This window comes from Carettochelys insculpta, chromosome 4 (genome assembly GCF_033958435.1).
Source record: "Carettochelys insculpta isolate YL-2023 chromosome 4, ASM3395843v1, whole genome shotgun sequence".
NCBI classification, from domain to species: Eukaryota; Metazoa; Chordata; order Testudines; family Carettochelyidae; genus Carettochelys; species Carettochelys insculpta.
In genome coordinates, this window is record NC_134140.1 from 59,607,913 (window position 1) to 59,629,171 (window position 21,259).

The following is a 21,259-nucleotide window of genomic DNA, read 5'->3' on the forward strand; positions in this document are numbered from 1 at the left end:
TTTATAGCAGGTAGATAAGTAATTATTTTTATACGGGCTGTAAAATCAGATAGTAACCATTTATGGCAGATTTACAATGGTCTTCATAACTCTGTATTTATAACTTTGCTTTAACATTATCAGAATGATTTTATAGTGAGGAATGAGCACAACAGGCTGCTGGGTAAAAGCCAATTTTGTGAATTTCTCTGCCACCAGAAAACACAATGGTAAATACGCTTTGTGGTGTTACCTTCCTCAGCAATGAGTAATATGAGAAAGGAGGTGAAAAATATTTCAAATTTCTTAAGTATAAGTGCACCAGAACAGAGAGTTTTTTATATTTGAGGGAAATGACTTATCCACACAGATGGAAGTGTGAAAGATTTTTCTCGGTCTGCTTTGACTGAAGAGAAAAAGAGATTAGATCAGTTCCTGGTGTCAATGAATTCAATGGTAAATCTCCCATTCACTTTGATGGGTTCTGGATTTTGTGCATAACAGTTTGTATGAAATGTTCATTCAGAACAAAGGCAGAGAGATGAAACACTACCTATAACTTTAGATAGTGACAAGAAGTTTGACAGCAATTGGGAATTAGAATTGAGATAGGCAAGGTCTGAGGGTCAGGTTTAAATTTGAACCAGGAGTCAGGTTTGGATTCAAACCTTGAGATAATGTCAAATTATTGTGACCAGCTTTTAAAAGACATCAAGCAAAATGATGGAAAATTCCATGAGATCTCTCTGTCGGAACAGACCAAGACCAGACTTCTTCTTCTTCTTGTAATTTACTGTAAGGTGTCCCAGGCAAAGCCCACTCCAAACATAACTCCACTGACTGTGGCAGAATTAAGCCATCTACCACAGCATTTTTGAGTCCAGAACACACTTTATTCTTTTCAAACTGTAACTGCTGTCTTCGTTCATTTGACAGGACAAGCGCCTTCAAAATGACTTGAATGTCATCCTTTTCTCCGATCATGGGATGACCGACATTTCCTGGATGGACAAAGTGATTGAGTTGAAGAACTATATCAATATGACTGATATTATCCAAGTAAAGGACCGAGGCCCTGTTGTGAGCTTGTGGCCAATTGCAGAAAAGCTGACGGAGGCAAGCAAAAGCATCACATTCTTATTTCTTGTTCTAGACCAATCATCTCTCAGCTTCAGAGTGAATACCAGTGTCCAATTCTGTGCTCAAATATGCATGCACGTGTCCTGTAGAAGGGAGGTGTATATTAGGCGGCCAAATCTGGTCCCGTGATTCAGGCTTCATCTAAAGGTGGATGGTAAAGTTCAAAATATATTTCAATAAAATTCACACCAGGAAATTTAAAAAAAACAAACAAACACTGTAATCTTTCTCTGAATTTTATACTCAATCTTCGCACATCAGTGGCATCTATTTGCACGAGGCACAGAGGTAGACCCATTTTTGAAGTTTTTTGTTTAATGCTATAAAACGCGAAGGACATTTTCTAACCTGATGCCTGACATTAACATTAGTCTGATTAAGCCTAATCCATAAATAAATGAGCACCCACCAGCCTCCGCTGAGCTCAATAGGAGTGCAGAATGGCTCAAAAATCAAGAAGGGTCTATAACCATTTTTAGGCAACTATATAACACCCCAAATTTCAGCATCCAGGCTGTGATTTTAAAAGGTGTTTAAAGGAGTTAAGTGCCCGGATTCCACTGAATTTCAATGGCATTTGAATGTCTGACTTGATCAGGCTCATTTAAAAATTCTGGCCCGTTCTACAAAATCTCTTTAGAACAATATTGAAGCATTAGCTTTTTTTATTCAATAAATGATAAAAGCCTAAAACTGCTGGTTTTCAGACTGTTGGAAATAAAACTATGGAAAGCAAATTAAATTCTAGACAAACTTTTGAAAGTGCAGTATGGTTAATTAAGACTGCCCTCTTGATAGTTAACTAAAAACACACTCTTAAAAATGATTACTGTTTTGCATAAAACCAGAGAAAGTAAACATCTGGGCTGTGGCCACACTACCCCTCCCTTTCAGAAGAGGCATGTAAATTACTGCTGTTTGAAAATGCAAATGAGGCACTGGCATACATATGCAGCACCTCATTAGCATAACAGTGGCCGCGCAAGTTCTGAAGCTGCTAATCTCGAAGTGCTGACAGGCAGCCTAGCCATGGGTGCTTTGAAATATGCACTCAACTTCAAAGTCAGCAGCTTCAAAACTCGCATGGCTGCCATTATGCTAATGAGGCATTGCATATCCACAGTAGCACCTCATTTGCATTTTTGAACAGCTGTAATTTACATACCCCTTCTCAAAGGGGGGGGTAGTGTGGCCACAGCCATGAAGTTATCTAGTCCAGGTACCTACCAGTGCAAGATTGTTTCTTACAGCTCTTCTGCTAGTGACCGTTTGATAGCTCACTTGTACAATGTAAATAAATACAGGAGAAGACAAACTGTAAATTTCTGCACAAAACCAGCCACTTTAGGGCACAGTGCTGGTATTGTAGTGACTTGATGGTCTGACCATTTGAAGGTAGGGCCAGGGTTTAAAATGGCCTCAAAGGCATGCTAGATCTTTCCTTTAGGGCTCCCACAGGTCATAAAAATATTCATAATGCTCTCTCTCTGCCTCAGTCCTGCTTCACAGGTGTCTATTTTTTGGCTGGATATTAACATCAGCCACCCGTAATGCCTGCTAATCATATGGGCAGAGCTCATGTCTCAGTTCCTTCAAATAGCGATCTATCCCGGGGTAGTGATGGAATACAGGGTGTCGCTTCATGGTGTTCTTTCCTGAAGGATTTTTCTTCAGAACTCCAAAGCACAGAGTAATTGGTAGCACCTTCTTCAATTCCCTAAAGGGAACAGTGCATTTGAGATAACAGCTGATCATTTAGAACTAGCCTCTACTAAGAGGTTACATCAGAATAGCTGTCTCTCTCAAGGGGTATGGAAATCCCCATGGCCCCCACAAGAGGCCTAGTTAAGCTGACCAAACTCTCAGCGTAGACAGGGCTACATGAACGAAGAATTCTTCCATCAGTCTAGCTTACCATCTGTAGGACTTCCTAGAGCATGGTTTCCCAAACTGGGGTGGGGGCATGCCCCCCCGGGGGGCGTGTTTTACGAAATTCCAGGGGGGAGGGGTGGGGCGTGAGGTGACCCAGTTTCCCACTCTTCAATCCCCCTACTCCAAGAAAGAGCCAGCATTTGCTTCCAGTTCTCAGCCCCTGCTATTTTACAGGGGCGACCTGGCATAGCTGCTATAAAAAGCAGGCTGCTGGCAAAGACCCAAATCCTCCACAAAGGAGTGTGGGTTGCGGGGGGGAGGGGAGGACAACGATGGGGTTAGATGGTGGGGGCTGTCGGAGCCTGGCTCGGGGGAAGAGAGGGGCTCAGGTGGGCGGTTTGTGGGGCTCAGGTGGCTGGCGGGCAGGCAGGCAGCTGGCCCCAGCAGCACAGGGTTCAGGCAGCTGACCTGCTGTTTGGGTGGGCAGCTCAGGTAGCTGGTGGGCAGGTGGCTGGCCCCTGTGGCTGGTGGGAGGGCAGGGACGCGGCTCTGGCAACGCAGGGATCGGGTGGGTGGGCAGCTATGGTAGCTGGCACAGGGCTCAGGCAGCTAGGGCTGCCCCAGACATCAGCAAGGTGCCATTAGCCTGGCTGGTCCATAGTCAGCCTCCAGGCTGGGATGGGGCCAGCAAGCATCCAGTGCTGCAGCTGGTCTCTGCAGGGTCCAGGCCATGCCAGCAGCCCATTTGGGGTTGAGCTGGTGCCCATGGGGCAAGAGCCATCTCCAGCAAGGGGCTGGAACCAATCATAGCAGCATGTGGCTGGGCTGGTGTCAGCCCAGCAGGGGTCAAGGTCCAGCAGGAGGTAAGTGGGTCCCTGGGTTGGGCGGTGGACACTAAGGCTTCAGCGGTTGGCACGCGGCTCAGGGCGAGGCAGCACAGCTCCATTGAGTCTGCTATCTGCTGTTTTCCAGACGTCTTTTCTGGCAACCCCATTTATAAATTAGTAAGCAATCCATTCAATGTTGATGTTGATACATTGCCAGAAGTATTGCCAGAACAAGCACTCAAAATAAAATATGATTCAAGTGCAAAAGAATTTTGAAAACTAAAGCTTGGAGGAATTTTGGATAAAATATTCCCAAAGTTCTGGAAAGTTGGGGACAAAGTGCTATGTATTATCTTCCATTTTTGTTACCATATCCCTGTGAAAAAAAGCTTTTCAAGTTTACTCACATTAAAAATGAAACAAAGAAATCGACCGGATGTCAAAAACAATTTGCATTGCACACTTTCATCTTTGAAACCTAGGATTTCTCAACTTGTGAAGAAAATGCAGTGTCATCCTTCACATTAAATTCATTTTGTTTCTGCTATTTGTGATGCTGAATTACATTTTTATGAAATTTTTGGGCTAAGAAAAACTATTAATGCTTATTTTGAGTTTTAAATAACCTTTTTGGATTGAGTTTGTGTGTTTATTTTAAATTATGAATTGAATTTTTGGTTAAAAGGGAGGTTGGATGATGGTAAAGAAGAGGTGGGAGGCATGAAGGTCAAAAATCAAAAGGAGAGGGGTGATGCTGAAAAGTTTGGGAACCACTGTTCTAGAGTGAAAGGAAAACCCCTCCTGTCACTGTAGTGTGTGCCCATGCCTGAAGCTTGGAAAAGGTGCAGCTGCAGTACTAGAGCTCTGCTGCTGTAGCATTTTAAGTGTAGAAGTAGCCTAAGAGGCAGTTACTTCAACAGCATCAGACGTAACCATCTCAAAGTTTTCAGTGTGGACAAACTCCATGAAGTTCAGTTCTACTGCTATACCATCGCCCCCCCACCCACCCAGTAAACCAGAGTCTCACACTCTTCACTCGCGCAATTACCCGCAAGCGTCTTCTGAGCAGTCCAACTCAATTCTGAAGCAGGACGATTTATGACTGAAAGTACAACTCGGCATACGAGTGGCAGGATTTGACCCAGTGAGTCCAGTTATTATATACTGGTGCATTATTTCTTGATGACGGCTGCAACCGTGGAGAGTCTCAATTTAAATTGTATATTTGGCAGGGCTGGTCAGTCTTGAAAGTTACAACAAAGCAAACAAATCCATCCTGCTCATCTCTGAAGCCATCTCATAATTATTCAGGCCATGGGCCTAGCACCTCTTAAAGGCTGTGAACACTACCACACAATTAATGCATCTGTGCTTCCATGTAGGTTATTACACTGACAACTGTGCAGATGAGAAATTTATATGCTTTTAAGTATAAAAAAAATGCCCCTTTCCCAAAGGTCTCTAGGTATTTCTGCTGAATGATTCAGGTTACATTTGTATGCTGAAATTCTAAACATTAGGATAATGTTAAAAAGTTAGTTATGAAGCACTGTGAACAGCCAAAGCTCCACGAAAACGTCAATAAATTAAATTCACAGCAGCCTGATGAAATAGATGATTGCTATTACCTCAAATGGGGGCCAAAGCAACTGCCCCTCAAATCCCTTCCTCCCCACCCAGCCCCAGGTGGCCTTGCTTACGAGAGCACACTTGTTTTTCAGTGATTAACTCAATGGTTCCATAATTGTTTCCAGCGCTGTGGCTCAGGGTGCATGTATGGGAGGGTGAACTTCCAAAGGAGCCTCTTAAAATACACTTTCCAAAGTTGTACAAACCCCCATTTGCTCTTGCAAAGTCTTATTTGTATGCATTTATATTTATACACATAACCGGACACAGATGAAGAGAAATTACCTGGTTTAAAAATACATGTTTTACACCACCCACCATGAATGTGCAATTTTTACAAGCAGAGGCTTTTACAATTTTTGTTTCCTTTACAGGTGCATAATAAACTGAAAGCTGTGCAACACATGAACGTTTATAGCATAGCAGAAATTCCAGACAGATTCTATTACAAAAAAGGGAAATTTGTGTCTCCTTTAACCCTTGTGGCTGAAGAAGGATGGTTCATAGTGGAGGTAAAGCATATGAACAAACTGTCAATTTACTGGTGTGGTTAAAAAGTATAATATGTCTAATGACTAAGAAAAAATATTGAAAATTGTAAGATTAATAGTGATTTATCCTATTCAGAGTTTGGTTGCGGTGAATACTTCTGCCTCACATTTAAATACCAGACTAGCGTATTTAAATTAAACAACTGGTGTGAGAACTACACTGAATATAGGATTGGTCTTTGTTTCTGGCAATTTCTCCGCCCACCCTCTTTTTAAGGGCTTTTTTTTTTTTTTTTTTTTTTTGTTGTTACAGATGAAAACTTATCTATGTATCTGTGTCCAAAGGTGATACAAAATACATCATTTACTCAACTGAATGATTACAAGTGGCTGAAGCTAAGCATTTTGTTCCCTGCCATAAACAAGAAATGTGTTGACACAGAGAGAGAGAGAGAGAGAGAGAGAGAGAGAGAGAGAGAGAGAGAGTGTGTGTGTGTGTGTGTGTGTGTGTGTGTGTGTGTGTGGAGAGAGAGTTTAAAGTTGTGTGTAATTATTTTGAGGAAAAAATTAAATCCAGAATGTAATCAATATACTTGGGTAGGGTGTTTTATATAGAAGGAAACCAAAGAACTTCAGAGATTGTAGTCTCAATCCTCCATTGCTTGTATCCCTAACACTCCTATTTAACTTGGGTTTTAGAAGGAATGCATAACTGAGATAATGCATTTCTATGCCTAGAACTCAGTTAAATCACCACTGAAATGCAAATGACTTCTGGAGTGGAATAAAAGGGCTACTTCAGTGTGCCTTCCAGAAAGGTGCTATGTTCCCCAGAAGGCACTCACCTTGTAGGACTGGACCCTTCCTGCAGTGCATAGCAGGTAGCAACCACAGTCTGAAGAAAGGAAATGAAAACCCTATGCAACTGAAAATGCAAAGGGGAATTTTAGAAAACAAACTAATTTAAATATTACAGAACTCAATTAATATGTACAGTTGAACAACTAAGCACTTTGTTTTAAAAAACAGGAATTACAAATTCCACTATATCTAAAGACTTTAATATCAGTTCTTCATTATGATAAAATATTACTGCTATAATTAGTATTTGTTTCACCTAAGCCCTTCAGAGTTCACTGCATTTAGGTCTGGACGCAAAATAGTTTTCCTACCCTGTAAGAATTTTCAGACGATTTCCCATCTCAACTGGGGGAGGAAGAGGGCATCAAAATCTTGAACATTTTTGTAACTAAAAGAGTTTTGAACCAAAAACCCCAAATATTTTTTTTCAAAAATGTCAAAAGGAGACATTTCAACAATTTCAAAACTTCTTTTCAATTTTTTCTTTTAAGTTTGGAGATTCATTCCAAGCTCTTTTGCAAAAATAATTTTTGATTTGACAAACAAACAATCTTGTTTGGGTGAAAAAATATTTCCTCAAAAAATTCTCAAGCGGCTTTAACTACAGATGTTACTTAAGCCTCAGAATGCCCTTCTGAGGTTAGATAAGGATGGTTATACACATTTTATAGATGAGTAAATGAAGTCACCATCATGTTAAGTGATTTGTCCAAGGTCACTCAGTAATGAAATAGTTGGAAACAGACTTGGGCATTCCAGCTCCCAATCTCTCTAATAACTACTAGACAATGCTCACCTGACAAAAACTAACAAGCTAAAAGGAAGAGTTCCTTTTATGCCTATCATATAATTATCTGACTGCCACATTTCCACAGAACACTGCTAGTTTGTGATGTTGGGTTTCACAAACTTATTTAAGAGCCTCCTTTCAAAAAAATCATTCTTGAATAGGGATGGATGAGCTGCACGTTTTTGGTTTACAACTCTATATGCCATTGTTGAGTTTCAAGTGTATAAAAAAACACTATAAAACAATTGAACTGATTTTCTAAAAAATAACTAAATCCTCTCCTACAGTACCAGCTTACCATCTCAGAACACTTAACGAATTCTGAAAGAAAAATAATGGTGATCTGACAAACCCTTTAGTACCAGTGGAGCAAGCATTGCTTATTACAGAACTATTCCTCCCTGTTTCTTATTTTCAAGAATGCCCTTTCATTCATTCTGTCAATTCTTCCTCAGGCGAGAGCATTTTCATGATATTTGAAAAACAAGTTGTGTGTCATATCTTAACAGTAATAATGGAGATTTCTATTATATTTCTGTCCAGATAACTGACAAGATTTTGTCAAGCTCCTCCCTATTGTGATCTCTTGTTAATTTTATCTTTTTTTTTTTTTTTAAACTCTCCACTGTTAGTAGAACTCTGAGCACCTTGAAAATCCTATTTCTTTCTCGCTATTTTTGAGAAGTCTCTGCAATTTTACCCTCCCGGTCTTCCAGATGTCACTTTTGGATTTTGCTATCCAAAGCTCTCACTGCAATTCTGTTCCATTTTACTTCTGTTGGTTTCAGTGTTGATACTATATTGTTCCTCCTGAATCAGGAATGAAAACGATTTACTCATTCTTTACCCCCAATTTAATTTGCCATACAAAATGTGTGCGCTTCAGTACCTCTGTAATTAGATGGTTTGCTTGCTTGCTGGGTTGTGTATGTTATGTGCCTCTACTGTTGTACTTTATGTGGTTTAAACAAGCATAGTCACAAGGAAATATAAGGATGGAGGGGGATGTCAGGAGGATCTGAGTATTGCAGAGGCCATACATATTTGTGTTTCACCGTTAGAGGTCAATGTGCAGGCTTGGTTTAATTTAGATACAAGAAATGAGTTTGTTAAATCTCATCTGAGCTCCCATTTGTGCATATCACAAAATCACCACACAAGTTGGCGAAGTTCTGAACTACCCTCTTCTCAACAGAAGCCCAGGACAGGGCTAGCAAGGGGTGATTGTTGTAAGGCAGGACTGCGGTAGCCTGGAAGAGCTATGCTGGGGAGCTTGCATAGCATCTGTCAGGCCTGCCGGTTGGGGAGAGGAAAGGGACAACAAAAGAGACATTTGCCCCGAGTCCTAGCATGTCAGAGGGACCCAGACCTCCAAGCAGCAGCAGCAGCAGCAGCTGCAGCGCCTGGGGCCCCAGATCTCTTGGAAATGCCACAGGAGTGCTGCTCCGCAGCTCTGTGGGGTGGGTGGCACGGTGGTCTCTGCCATGCTAAGGTGTCATGAACAAGTGCAGGGAACGGGTTAATCTTCTAAAATAGCCTTCATCCCAGGTGAGCAGATGGGAATGAAGTAATTCTGTTTAAACTGAGAACAACCACAGCTCCTGGGGCTTTTGTCTCTGCATATGGCAGGGAGGAAGACCCAGAGGGGAGAGGACTCCCAGTCAATTGAAATGACATAAAAATATCCTGACCATCACAAAATCAGCCATAGAGGTGTAAGCACAAGGGCACAGGATACTGAGATGCATTCAGATTTCTGGTTATTTTAAATTTGGACAGGCAGTGACTTGTTACCTTTGTTTTGCTGTGGCTGCTCTGCTTTTTCTCTTTTGCGCTGTTGTTGTTTGACTTGAGATTTTCCCCGGTAACTTTTAAGCTGAAGCCCAGAGAAATATTTTTCTCTGCATGCAACCCCATGATTTATTTTTCTCCTATTTTGTGAATAAATAACTTTTGTAAGCAACTGATCTGATTTCTGTGTCCTAAGAAGAGTCTGGGTGTCAGACCAAACAGTCAGCTACTGAATGACAGGTTTCTGTGTCCAGCTGTTTCCTTAAGGGAGGTTTAAGAGCTTGGTGTACCGCCACAGAAAGACATCCAAGTGTGTCTTCTTGGGGTAGGGTTTTTTTTTTTTTTTCCTCACTCTGTGGTGGCAACGAAACTATCCCCAGGGCCAGGGAATCTGTCACCCTGGAAAGTTTTAAGGTAAAGCTGGTTTACAGGCAAGGTGTTTTTTAAATCTCCACAGGGCCTCACTTTCTGCATTCGGAGTGTAGGATGAGGAGCAATGCCTGACATAAGGACTGACTGTCCTAGACCCCACCCCTTCCACCATTGGGTCCGCCCCTTTGGGAGCAGAGAGCCAGGCCCCGCCTCCCACCTTGCCCTGAGACCTGTGGTTGCTATTGGCCCCACTGGAACCTGCTCTTACTATGTCTGACTGAAGTCAGGGATATTAATGACCCCAAACAACCATGTGCCAATGTAAAAGAAAGTAACGTTTTCTGACTCATATACCAGCAAATGAGATAAAAGTTGCTATCTGTCGGACTGCATTTCTCATCTGCAGCAAGGTAACGTTCTCTGTACTTGGGCTGTGGTCAAAGTGCATTCTGCTCCTTGAGTTTGATGTTACTAGGGAAACAGCCAAGTCAACACAATTTGACAATGCTTTTAAAGGTTTAGCTTCAGCTATTTCATGATATCTCCAAAGAAACTTTGCAACTCAGATAAGACAATGCATGACGAACTGATGCTAAAAAATGCTGTCCAACTTATCCGATGGCAAGCAGCCCATTGATAGCTAGTTTCCTGGATCTGCATCAAGCAGACTAGTATTGTAGACAAGCTCTATAGTGCAAAAAGTGTCAGTGAAATAGGTGGAGACAAGGCAATAGATTTACACTTTGTCAGCTAGAATGGGTCAAAACCAATAAGAAGTTCTGGGGCACCTTGCAGACTGATAGATATTTTGGAACATAAGCTTCCATGGACAAAGACCTGCTTTGTCAGATGCAAGTCCAAATGCTTATGCTCCAAAGTATCAGCTAGTTGGTAAGGTGCCACAGGACTCCTTTATTTTGGAGATACAGACTAACACAACAGAATGGGTCTGTTATCTAGTACATCCGCAGACTGTAATATACAAAGAAATGCATGAATATTCAAGGATATAGATCTTACGGTTTTTATGCATGATCAATTATTTGGGAGGGAGCAAGGAGAAGAATGAGATCAGACAAAAACATAAATAAAATAGAAAGGGATCTTAAATCAGCCTGTCCCACCACTGATCCAAGTTTATTAGAGCTATGGGTACAAAGTGTGCAAGCTGTCACTCTGCTGTTTGGCCTGACCTCTCAATGCCATTGTTATTCATCAAGCAGGGAAATTTTAACTTAACGTTGGTTGATGAAGGCCAATTCTGTTTAGAAGTCACTGAAGGGATGCAACTATTTCTTACTGGTCACCCAGCTCTAGTCCTGATCGCATGGCCCCACGTGGTGTTAGTAGGCACTGCTAACCACGCTATTTTTGGACGAGATGCAAAAGTGAATCCTGATTCCTGCCCACTTCAGGATCTCGGGGTCCTTTTTAAACCAGTAGAGTTGTTAGTTCCAGGGTTCTGGCAAAATTCCAATTCTGGTAACTGCCTTATGGTCTTTATAAATTCCCGCTGCAGTTTCAGGCAACCATGTCACCTCCTTTACTTCATGCCCTTAAATATTTACGCGGCATTGTGAGGTATTCAACAGCTGCAACATTTCATTCCAGGGAGGATGCAATCCAGTGATGGATGAAATAACCCTCCAATATTGTTTGCACGTCAGTTTGCTAAGAACTCTAGGAACTTTCTGGATGAAAAGTACAACCATGGATGTTTATTAAGTCCAAGAGACTGCTTAATGGGAAATATTTAAAAGCACTATTTCTGCATAACATGGTCAATTGAATACAAACTGGACACATGATGATTGCGTACAAGCTTCTGAAACATGTATACACCACAGGAAAAGAATTGTTTGGAGCGGTCTGCACAGGTGTATCTAGGAGTACTGGTATGAAACAGAGTCAAAGAAAATGCAGGGTGAATCGTCAGCAAAAACTCCCCGGATCAGGTCTGTAGAATAGTTTCCTAAAGGAAGCCTCATTGCTTCAGTAACATGGCAAGCAAACAGGACAACTTCAGAATGAGTTGTACAGAAGATTCTTGTATTGATTGGCTCAGGTGGATGAATTAGACCAAGTTATTTAATACCTCTTTTCCTTGTATGGCTTTTCTGACACTGGTCATAAGGGCAAATGACAAAATAACATGTAAATTGTTCCACTGAATCTCATCACAGAAAGTGGCATTGCTAGGAAACAGCCATAGAAGAACTCACTGATATGGATCAGTTCTGTATCCATATTCACCAGCCAGAAAATAGTCAACGAATTGGGAAATAAAAATTGAAATGTTTATCTTCCCCATTAACTGACCTCAGGCTCAGGTCTGAAGATATGACAGTATATACGACTGAAGGTAATAATGATATAAGAATATTCTTATGTGCATTCATTTTTAACTTGTATTCTACTGTAATAAATCAAGAGCAGTTTCTGTATACTTGCTACGTGACCTATTGGTGATAATATCCTGCAACTTCAGGGGAATGGACTTCATGATCTAATAAGTCTTTTCCATCTCTGACTACTATGATCCTATGTCTATGGCAGCAGAACATAAATGCCATTACCAAAGGAAAGTTATGCTACATTGCTAATCACCCAGTTCTTTCATTATTTAAAGACTCCTGCTTATGGCATCTTTATGGTAATCTGTGTTTGTTTCTTTTCCTCAGAGTAAAGAGAAACTTCCATTTTGGGAGAATGGTACAGGGAAAAAGGAGGCCTGGCAGAATGGGTGGCATGGATATGACAATGAGCTCATGAACATGAGGGGATTCTTCCTTGCATATGGGCCAGGTAGGCCAAATGAATTATTAGATAATCCCAGGAACACTCCCCACCCCAACCACAGCTCTAAAATAGCTTCACAGAAAAGTCAGATCCCCAGCACGGTTGTGGGTGGAGTGTTATCACAGAGGTTCAGTCTGAACACAGAGCCTTTTCTGTCACTGTCCTTATACAAGTAGAGCAGGGTTGCTCTGCTTTTAGCTGCTAAATCTCATGTAGAACTGTGGCGGAAAAAAAAATGATACTTGCTTTGCTCACCCGTGAGCATGTCAATAGGTCCTGTATTGTTTGGGATCCTCTACTGTTTAAGTCCTTCAATGATCTTTGGCATCTTGGCCACTTCTAAGCCACTCCCTGGCAACTCATGTTGCACTGCTGTTGTGCCAAAGCTCCTAATTTCACACAGTGGGTTCTGTTCTCTTCTTCTGCACAGCAGTAGGCTGAATATGCTCTCTCCTCATCTGGGGAAAAGGGAGACTCCTGGCCTCATTGCTTGCCTCAGTGGCTCACCATGATCCTCAGTTTAAGCCATAGTCTGATTTAGCCACTCTTATCATTGGCATAGGAGGGGAAAAAGGAAGGAGGAAAATCTAGCAGCCCCTCTGGATGTGCAGGAGACAGCTGAGATTTATTAACTTACTCTCCTCCTGCTTCTCGCAGGGGTTTTCCTTCCTCAGACTTCTGGGGCCCAAAGGGGCTGTTCCCTAGGCAGGTTTCTCCAAGCCCCTTGCCTCTGGTACCTGAGAGCATCTCTATAGTTCCTACTCTCCAACAGCGTGGCTTCCTCCCACCACTCCTGATGCACCATTAAACTGACTCAAGCTCCAGCCAGTTTTAATTGGCTTCAAGTGTCCCAGTCAAATCTGTCTCAGCTGGTTCTGACAGGTTCTTGATTGTCTCTAGGTGTTTTAATTAACCAGGGGCAGACCTTGTTTGGCTACCAGGGAAACAGAGACTTGTTTAACCTAGGGCTCGTATACCTGCTTTCTGTTACTTTTGGGTAGCCATCTGGCCTGACTCTGTCACACTGTGTACACCTCCATAACAAGCACACCACCATGGACTTGCCAACCAACCAGTAATTATCGGAAACAAGTAGAGTCTCAGGCTCTGATCTCTGTGTGCACAGTATGTTATTTCTATACTACTGATAGACAGGGTGCACAGGATTTCATTGGACCATTATTCCCATTTTACAGATGGAAAATCTAAGCACAGAGACATTAAGTGATTTGCCCTGGGCTAACCAGGAAGTCAGGGCCAGCCCAAGGTGGGGTGGGGCAGGCTTTGGGGCAATCCCCCCATGTATCAGGCACAGGGCATGGGCCAACCCCCTATACTGCAGATGCCATCCCTTCCTCAGCCCCTACTCTGCCCCCATCCTCCCCTGAGGAGGGGTGGTATGAGGCAGCAGCAGAGGTTATTGCCTCTCCCCTATTCACCACACAGGCAGCAGAAGCAGCTCTATGCCATGCCGCATCACCCTCCTGGCCAGCAGCTGCATCCTGCTTCTCCTGCAGCAGGCTGGGGGTGGTGGTAGTATGGAGAGGTGCAGAAGGGCAGGCTCCCACCACCCATCCTTGCTGCTTCTGCCATGCCTGGCCCTTGGCCCCATGCAACCATCTCCCATTCCTAGGATGGCTGGGGTGGCCACCATAGGCCTCCCAAAAGCACAGGGCCAGGAGCGGCTGCCCCACCTCGCCCTATGGATCGGCTGAACCTTCAGGAAGTCTCGAAACAATTGAAACTTGCAATTCTCAGAGAGGCTTGAGCTTTTAGCTATATATGAAATATACCTTTTCTACTTTTGGCCAGGGGCTCACCAAGACAGAGCCATTTGATAGCATCCATGTGGTTATTATTTATATCATACACCTGCTGCATCACTACACAGAGAATTTCTGAGTCTTAGTTTGTCAGAGCCTTTAAATACAGAATAGTGCAAGTACTTCACAGGGGAGGAAGAAGATAGATTCAGTCTTTCACTCAATTATTGCAAAGTAAAACTGCTGAAGAGGCAGCAGAGGGATGTTTAAATATACAAACATATAAACATTTAAATAACTCTTGTCCTTACGAATTCCGTTGCCCTTTCTTATTGGGCAAATTAATTTTAACAGATAATTTTGTGCCTTACTCACAAGACTTTCTGTTAGTCTCTGGAAAAACAAAAGGTCCCCATTCTTCCCAATTCCTTGTTTATCAGATGCTCCTGCTATTCAAAACCTCAGGCAAAAAGCAATTATCCCGTGTTAAGACCCCCGCTCCTCCACCACTCAGAGACTAAAACATCTCTTGGCATTTCTTTGTTTCAGATTTCAAATCGAACTTCAGGGCACCGCCAATCAGATCAGTCGATGTTTACAACATCATGTGCAATATTGCAGGAATACAGGCACTACCGAACAATGGATCCTGGTCCAGAGTGGAGTGTATGTTAAAAAGTAATGCCAGTTTGGCACAGTTATTCCAGTGGAGCAGCTGTGGGTTGGCATTAGCTCTACTTTTATTGTTTGTATAACAGATCTCGCTACTCTGGCTTCAAAACAATGTTGGTCAGTGTGACCAGCAACTTGATTTCTTTTTTGTTTAGAATTCTTCATTTGAATAATGGCTTCATTAACTGAATGCTGTCTGGGTAAATTCACCCAAATTCATCCCTTAAATTACATGAGAGATGACTCTGAACCATTCTTTCCTTGCAGTGGTCATAACAAATCCAAATCCAAATGTTGCTTTCATTTACACAGTTGTAAATGTGTATAGCAATGTCAATGAGAGCAGACTATAGTCCACTGTGTGAGTGAGAGTTACTCCAGGAGACAAACAGATGATCACCCCTCATGCTATCACATCTAACTAAGGAGACTTTCTCCTCTGCATAGTTAGGGACTGGAGATAGGTCATTGTCATTTTACCGATTGTTTTATTCTGGATTATATCTTTATTTCTTCTACAATACTCTCCCCTCCTCACATGCAGGGTGTTCAGTGCCCCATCCCTGTAAACAGGAAGAAATAGCCTCTCTCCACTAACCTTACAATAAGCACAACCATAACAAAATATGGATGGGAGCATCACCCCTCTTAGGACTCTATTAGCTCATAGAACTAGAGAAAGGTTAAAAGACACCAATCATCTAAGACACTCTGCACCCATTTAAGTCAGCAGAGCTTTACTATGGACTTTAATGAGTTTGAGCGCAAGCAGAGAGTGAGAGTTCCCTAGTGAGGCCAAATCTGAACTAAGATCCTCCATGAGACAGTTTATTAAAACAGTCCATTGGTGATTTTTAAATTTAATGTACCGCATTCAATTTGAAGGCCACCACCAAACTTTATGCCCATAATTTTACCTCAGGATCTAAGATTGATTTAGCATGCATGCACGTACAGAATAGTTTTAGTCTTTAAGATTGAGAAGAAAATGTTGAAAATGTGAATCACGTGTCCACTGATACAGTAGCTCTGGGAGGTCTGAATTGTCCTGTTCTTCTTAATGGGATATCAGTGCTGAAGCCTAAACATGACAATTTAAATACAGGCCATTGACTATTTCACTGCTGATCATTTTAGCAGAAAAAAAAACCAAGCAAGTGTGTTTTATCCAATAGCTCCAAATGGCCCCACTGTGCCAAAAGCCCCAGCTATCCCAGCTGCCAAATCTTCCAGCCTCCCCACAAGTTCTGTGGTGCCAGGACACACTGTCAATGCAAAAACGTCCGGGTTGTTGGCAACTGAAAGTAGAAATACAGCAGGAAATCAACTATTTCATATAAGTTTAACCCTTCTGCTGGAAGTATTCAGCAGCGAGCAGGGCCGGGTTCAACATCTAGGAGTTCCTTTTCATCCACCTCACGTAGAACTGGCTCGAGCCCCCACCCAGTAGCATGGGAAATTCACACACACCTGGGCTCCTTGGAGAGGCAATGCTTCCCCATTCGCAAGCACAGAGTCTGAGTGTAGAAAAGAAACTTGTTATGAAAGAGGCAGAAAAGTCATATGGCCTCAGCTTGGGAAAATACCACACCCAGAGTTCATAACCAACCCTCAAGTAACTGTCCCAGCTCAAATGGATAGAGCAGTGTCCTTTGCCTCTCAAGTTCACCAGTTAAATACTGTGAACAGCCAATCCACACACCCAAACTTTCTCCATACCCCTCTTCACCTGCCCCACTTACAACTCTGTCCAGTCTGTGCAGGCCCTGATACATCACCCTGATGCATTCCCTCATTGAAACTGAGGCAAGGCCACCTTCGCGCTGGTCCAACGTTCCGCTTGCTCCTTGCCAGATGCCCCACCAGCCGGCCACCAGTCACTCCTACCAGCCACCCACTGCTCCTTCCACTGGCCGTCTGTCGGTCATGCCTGCCAGCCACCCACTGCTTTTCCTGCCAGCCATCTACCAGTCACTCCTACTGGCCATCCACTGTTGTCTTGCAACCCTGTGATTTGAGCTCTCCATAGCTTCAGCTACCAGTGATTTCAGCTCATAGTGGCATTCAGCTCTAGGCCTAGCCACAGCATCTCAGTATCCACCACGGTGGATTCTCATAGAATAACTATAGACCTACCTTTAGGTCTACCTTGGAACAGTGGGTGGGGGAAAACTGGTCAAATCAGTCTTACAGCTGTATGGCTGCCCTGTAAGCCCACACAACTTCAAGCACTGGTGAGACTCCACAATGCTTACACTGGGTGATAGCATAAATTATGACTTTACAACAACATGTTATTTACAATAGGCAAAACCTCATTGCTTTGCTTGCTCCCATGAGGCTTTGTTCACAAGGCATTACATATGCACACCTTTGTATTTTCATGCAAATGGTCTCTAAAGGACACATTCCCCAAATCCTTCAGCAGTATTGAGCTCCTGCTGACACATTCCTTACATAAGAAGCAAAACACCACAAGGGACTATGGTGCTAATTGTGATCTTCATTTTCATGCTTAATTTATTAAAACCCTCCCAGTTCCATCTAAATGAAACGGCCACTGAATTTCCCATCTGCTGCAGGCTACAGGAACCTTTCTGCACAGATGAGATACAGAGAATCAAGTTCTGCCCCCATCAGTGGGGTATTGGAATACCTGTATGACTAACAGGGAGACCTGGCCCTCCCAACTCCGTGGGATGGCTTGTCATCTTTGTGATGGAGCAGTACAAAAAAGAGAGAGATAGAAATATAATACATTCAAAGTGTTCAAGGGAAGAAATGAGATGTAACCATGCAGCAAAATATGCCAGTGACAAGTGTCATAAAGCAGTTTGAAAAACAACTGCCCTTTGTGTCTTTCCAACTGAAGAAGGAAAACATAACTCCACATGTTCTCAGTGGCCCAAAACATTAGCTAAACTCTGAAGAGTTTTTAACCTGTATTGATTTCCCACCAGCAGCATCTGTAAAGAGTATGTTTTTAAGTGACTCCCATTCAAGCAACGGAGTATGCAACACACCTGGCTTTTGTCCTTTCACCGTGCTTTCACAGGGAGGAGACAGGTTTATATGGGTGGATTTTCAAAAAGATTTTTATCCTTTAGCCAGTGCTAAAGTAGTGAGAGGAAGAGCTCACGGGAGTTACCAAAGATAGCCATGGCTACAGCAGCAGAGAAATGGGATGAAAAGCCCATATCTAGGGGTTCAGATGGGATGAATGAAGAACTGATAGCCTATCCTTCTGCCCCAATAGCAAAGGGAAACCAGCTAGTTTTAGTACTCTAGGTTGATCAGAGCCAACATGGGTATGTCAACTCCAATGGGAAATTACCCCTTGAGCCCCACTGCAGACATAACCTTGAAGGTAATTCATCTCGGAGGCTAAGGTTCCACGACTAAGGTAAGCTTGAACATGAACAGCAAGGCAGAGATAGCAAAGCCCACCTAATGGCAGACTACAACCATTTCAGTAGCACTAAGTCACTAGAGTCAGATTCTAGTCAACATAAAATGGCAGAGTCTGGCCTTAAGCCAACAGCTATTTTATTTTAGTTTAGAAGATTACTTTTACATAGTTGTTACAACGTTTTGCTGCTGTGCTGCTTGATGTTAAATTGCAGGGAGGAATCTACATGCGTTTCATAATATTAGTTATGAGAGATTTACACATCTTCATTTAATTTTATTTTTTAAAAGTTTCCATTGTTAAAAATATATGCCAAAAAGAGATATTTAGGGTTTGGCCCTACAAGTGCCCTGAATACCTTCAGCCCCTCTTGCTACCCATGGGAGTAGAGGGCACTTACCTATATCTCAAAGGCAGGACTCTACACATTGCAGGATTGAAGTCCTGTGGAATGATAAAGTTCCTTCCCATACAAAGTAAGCCTCTAAAAATTAATGAGCACGCAAACCTAGAGTAAAGCACATTTTGGATTGGTTTTGTACAGTTAATTTAAGAATAAATGATTATACCATGAAAAAAATCAAATTAAACTTGACAAAGGACTTCTGTAATTGCTGTAAAGATTTATGTAATGTGTTTTTTAAAGCTCAAGTGAACCATCAAATCAATTGAAAAAAAAGAAGAAAATCAAGTCTTTGTTATCAGGCTGTTGAGTATAAAAGGCAATTTAGGGCTTTCTAAGCATTTACAGTGGCTGTGAAACAAGCATCTATTGTTGAAAGTTCCTTGTTGCTCTTTAATGGACCAGGCTCAATGAATTCATAGGAGCACAGTTTTTAAAAAGTGAGAGAATTATCAGTATAAAAAGATAACTCAATAACTAAATTACAAAGTTTTGTTTGAAACCCAATAGGCTATATAAAACATACACTAATCCCTCCATGCTCTGGAGTCTCAAATCCTGAAATAAACAAGGTTTCAATACGCTTTTACAGGGGAAAAAAGAGCATTAAGGAACAGGGCCAGCTTCTGATTTCTGTTATGCTGAGGTAAATAAGGAATAACTATTAATTGAGTTATTCCATATTAAGATCAATAAATGGATCAACATTTCTCCACCACTGCATGTGTATTGTGGGTCACAGTTAAAAAAAAGTAGCTGCGCTTATTCAAAAATTCTAAGTCTTTGCAAATAATGTAAAATATGTTTTCAGAATGTCTGAGAATCTCCTGGGGTTGTGTGCAAACATCCCATAGTAAAGCACTTCAAAATGTGTCCATCTGCGAAAGGGAAATTCTGCAATAGAATTACATCAAGTTGGTGATCTCCAAGAGAAATGAGAACATTTGAGAAGTGCATCTTCCTTGGTTGGTATTTTTTACCACTATACTGAGTCGTATTCTGGTTCAAAAATCAAAGCATTTTGCCTGTAGCTTTCTTTTCTGTGTAACAGGTAACTGAGGTGAATATGCTTTAAAAGCCATGATTCCAAGTGATGTTTTCAACACAGTACTTGATTATGGATCAGTGAATAATTTTAAGAACACTGCATGATTTCTGTAAGAAATAGCACATTTTTGTAAATAATGTAAGGTTAAAAAAAATTGAAAACACTTTGTGTTTCCTGGTTGAGTTGTGCATCAAATGTAGTCACGTTGGTCCACTTCTCGCTTAGAGAATTAGACATACCACAGCATAAACAATGTTTGAGGTTTATACTGACTAATCATCAGTGGGATGAATGACAACATTTTTTAAAAATGGTGAAGTCTTCAAAATGTACATGGAAACTTGATATTTTATAAAAATGTACAAGATACTGTGGCTTGCATGTTGGATAATTTTTCCAAGGGTATTATAATAAAATTAAACTTTTGACTCTGTTTATAGTTTTCATCCAACTGCATGTATAAACATAGCTGTATTAAGCTACAGCAAGGTCCACTAGTATCACTACATCACCTACAGACATAGCTGTAAACACATCTAATTAAATCTGTAAGCTCTCTGGGAAGAGATGTCATTTTGTTTTGCATTTGTACAGCACCTAGCACAATGGAGTGTAATAGATTTTGCTACTCGCTACTAGTGAGCCATGTCGCAGTTCCTCTGGGCATTATCTCACTGCTGTTGGATCCCACTTCCTGCAGCCATTCAGCCCACGGTCTCAATTTCTCCTTCCAGGACTCTGAATAATCTTTCATGACTTGGCTGCTCCCTCTTTGTGAGTTGGCTGTCTGGCCAGCATGGTCATCCTCCCCTTTTGGAATATGCCAAGGTGCCCCTCTGCTGTTCCAGGCAGTCTTTCATTATATGGCCACGGCCACTTCCCCAGAGGCTGGTAGGAGAACCTGGGGCCATCCTCTATGCTGGGATTCCAGCCCAAGGAACTTACGTGCCATAACTGAGTTATTTACTCCCAGACCTGTTTGCTACTTCTTTGGATGCCCTTCTACTTCCTCTTTCTATCCTCTGGCACCTCTGGGTTTACCTCTGACTAAGCTTCCTCCGCTTCTTGGGGCTCCTTTCCCCATCACTTCTCCCAAGACTCTGTAATCTTCAACATACTTGCCTCCTAGCAGGGTGGGTCTGCAGACTACTCCCCCTGTAACCACCTTCTGCTCTCAGCTTCTTAGCTTTACAGAAATCCTGCCAGTTCCTACCCAAGTTAGCGTCATCCTTAGTTAACAGTTATTGGTACCTGGCTGTGCTCCAGATGCAGCCTACTTGATCAATTGGCCCATCTAGTCCACATTAACTCCTTCAGAGCTAGTGAGAAGTAAATTTCCCATCACATGGAGTCTTGGTCCTTGACTGGGGCTCCTACGTGCTTCAGCGATAGAAATACAAAATAAAATACTAA

General features: G+C 42.1%; 1 protein-coding gene and 1 long non-coding RNA gene across 3 annotated transcripts in view; one reads left to right on the plus strand and one right to left on the minus strand.

The window, feature by feature from the left end:
* Window positions 1-20,272, plus strand: part of ENPP6 (ectonucleotide pyrophosphatase/phosphodiesterase 6) — a 63,585-nt gene extending 43,313 nt beyond the window's left edge. The window contains exons 5-8 of one of the 2 annotated variants that reach the window (XM_074992955.1): window positions 916-1,095; window positions 5,822-5,959; window positions 12,434-12,557; window positions 14,864-20,272. In XM_074992955.1, the coding sequence (XP_074849056.1) occupies window positions 916-1,095; window positions 5,822-5,959; window positions 12,434-12,557; window positions 14,864-15,069 (648 nt within the window). In that variant the 3' untranslated portion in view covers window positions 15,070-20,272. Of the gene's footprint in view, window positions 1-915; window positions 1,096-5,821; window positions 5,960-11,363; window positions 12,077-12,433; window positions 12,558-14,863 lie in introns of those variants that run through there. The other variant, XM_074992956.1, reaches the window with a different exon arrangement.
* LOC142012542 (uncharacterized) overlaps window positions 1-21,259 on the minus strand; it is a 62,684-nt gene that overhangs the window by 17,287 nt on the left and 24,138 nt on the right. The window lies entirely within an intron of this gene.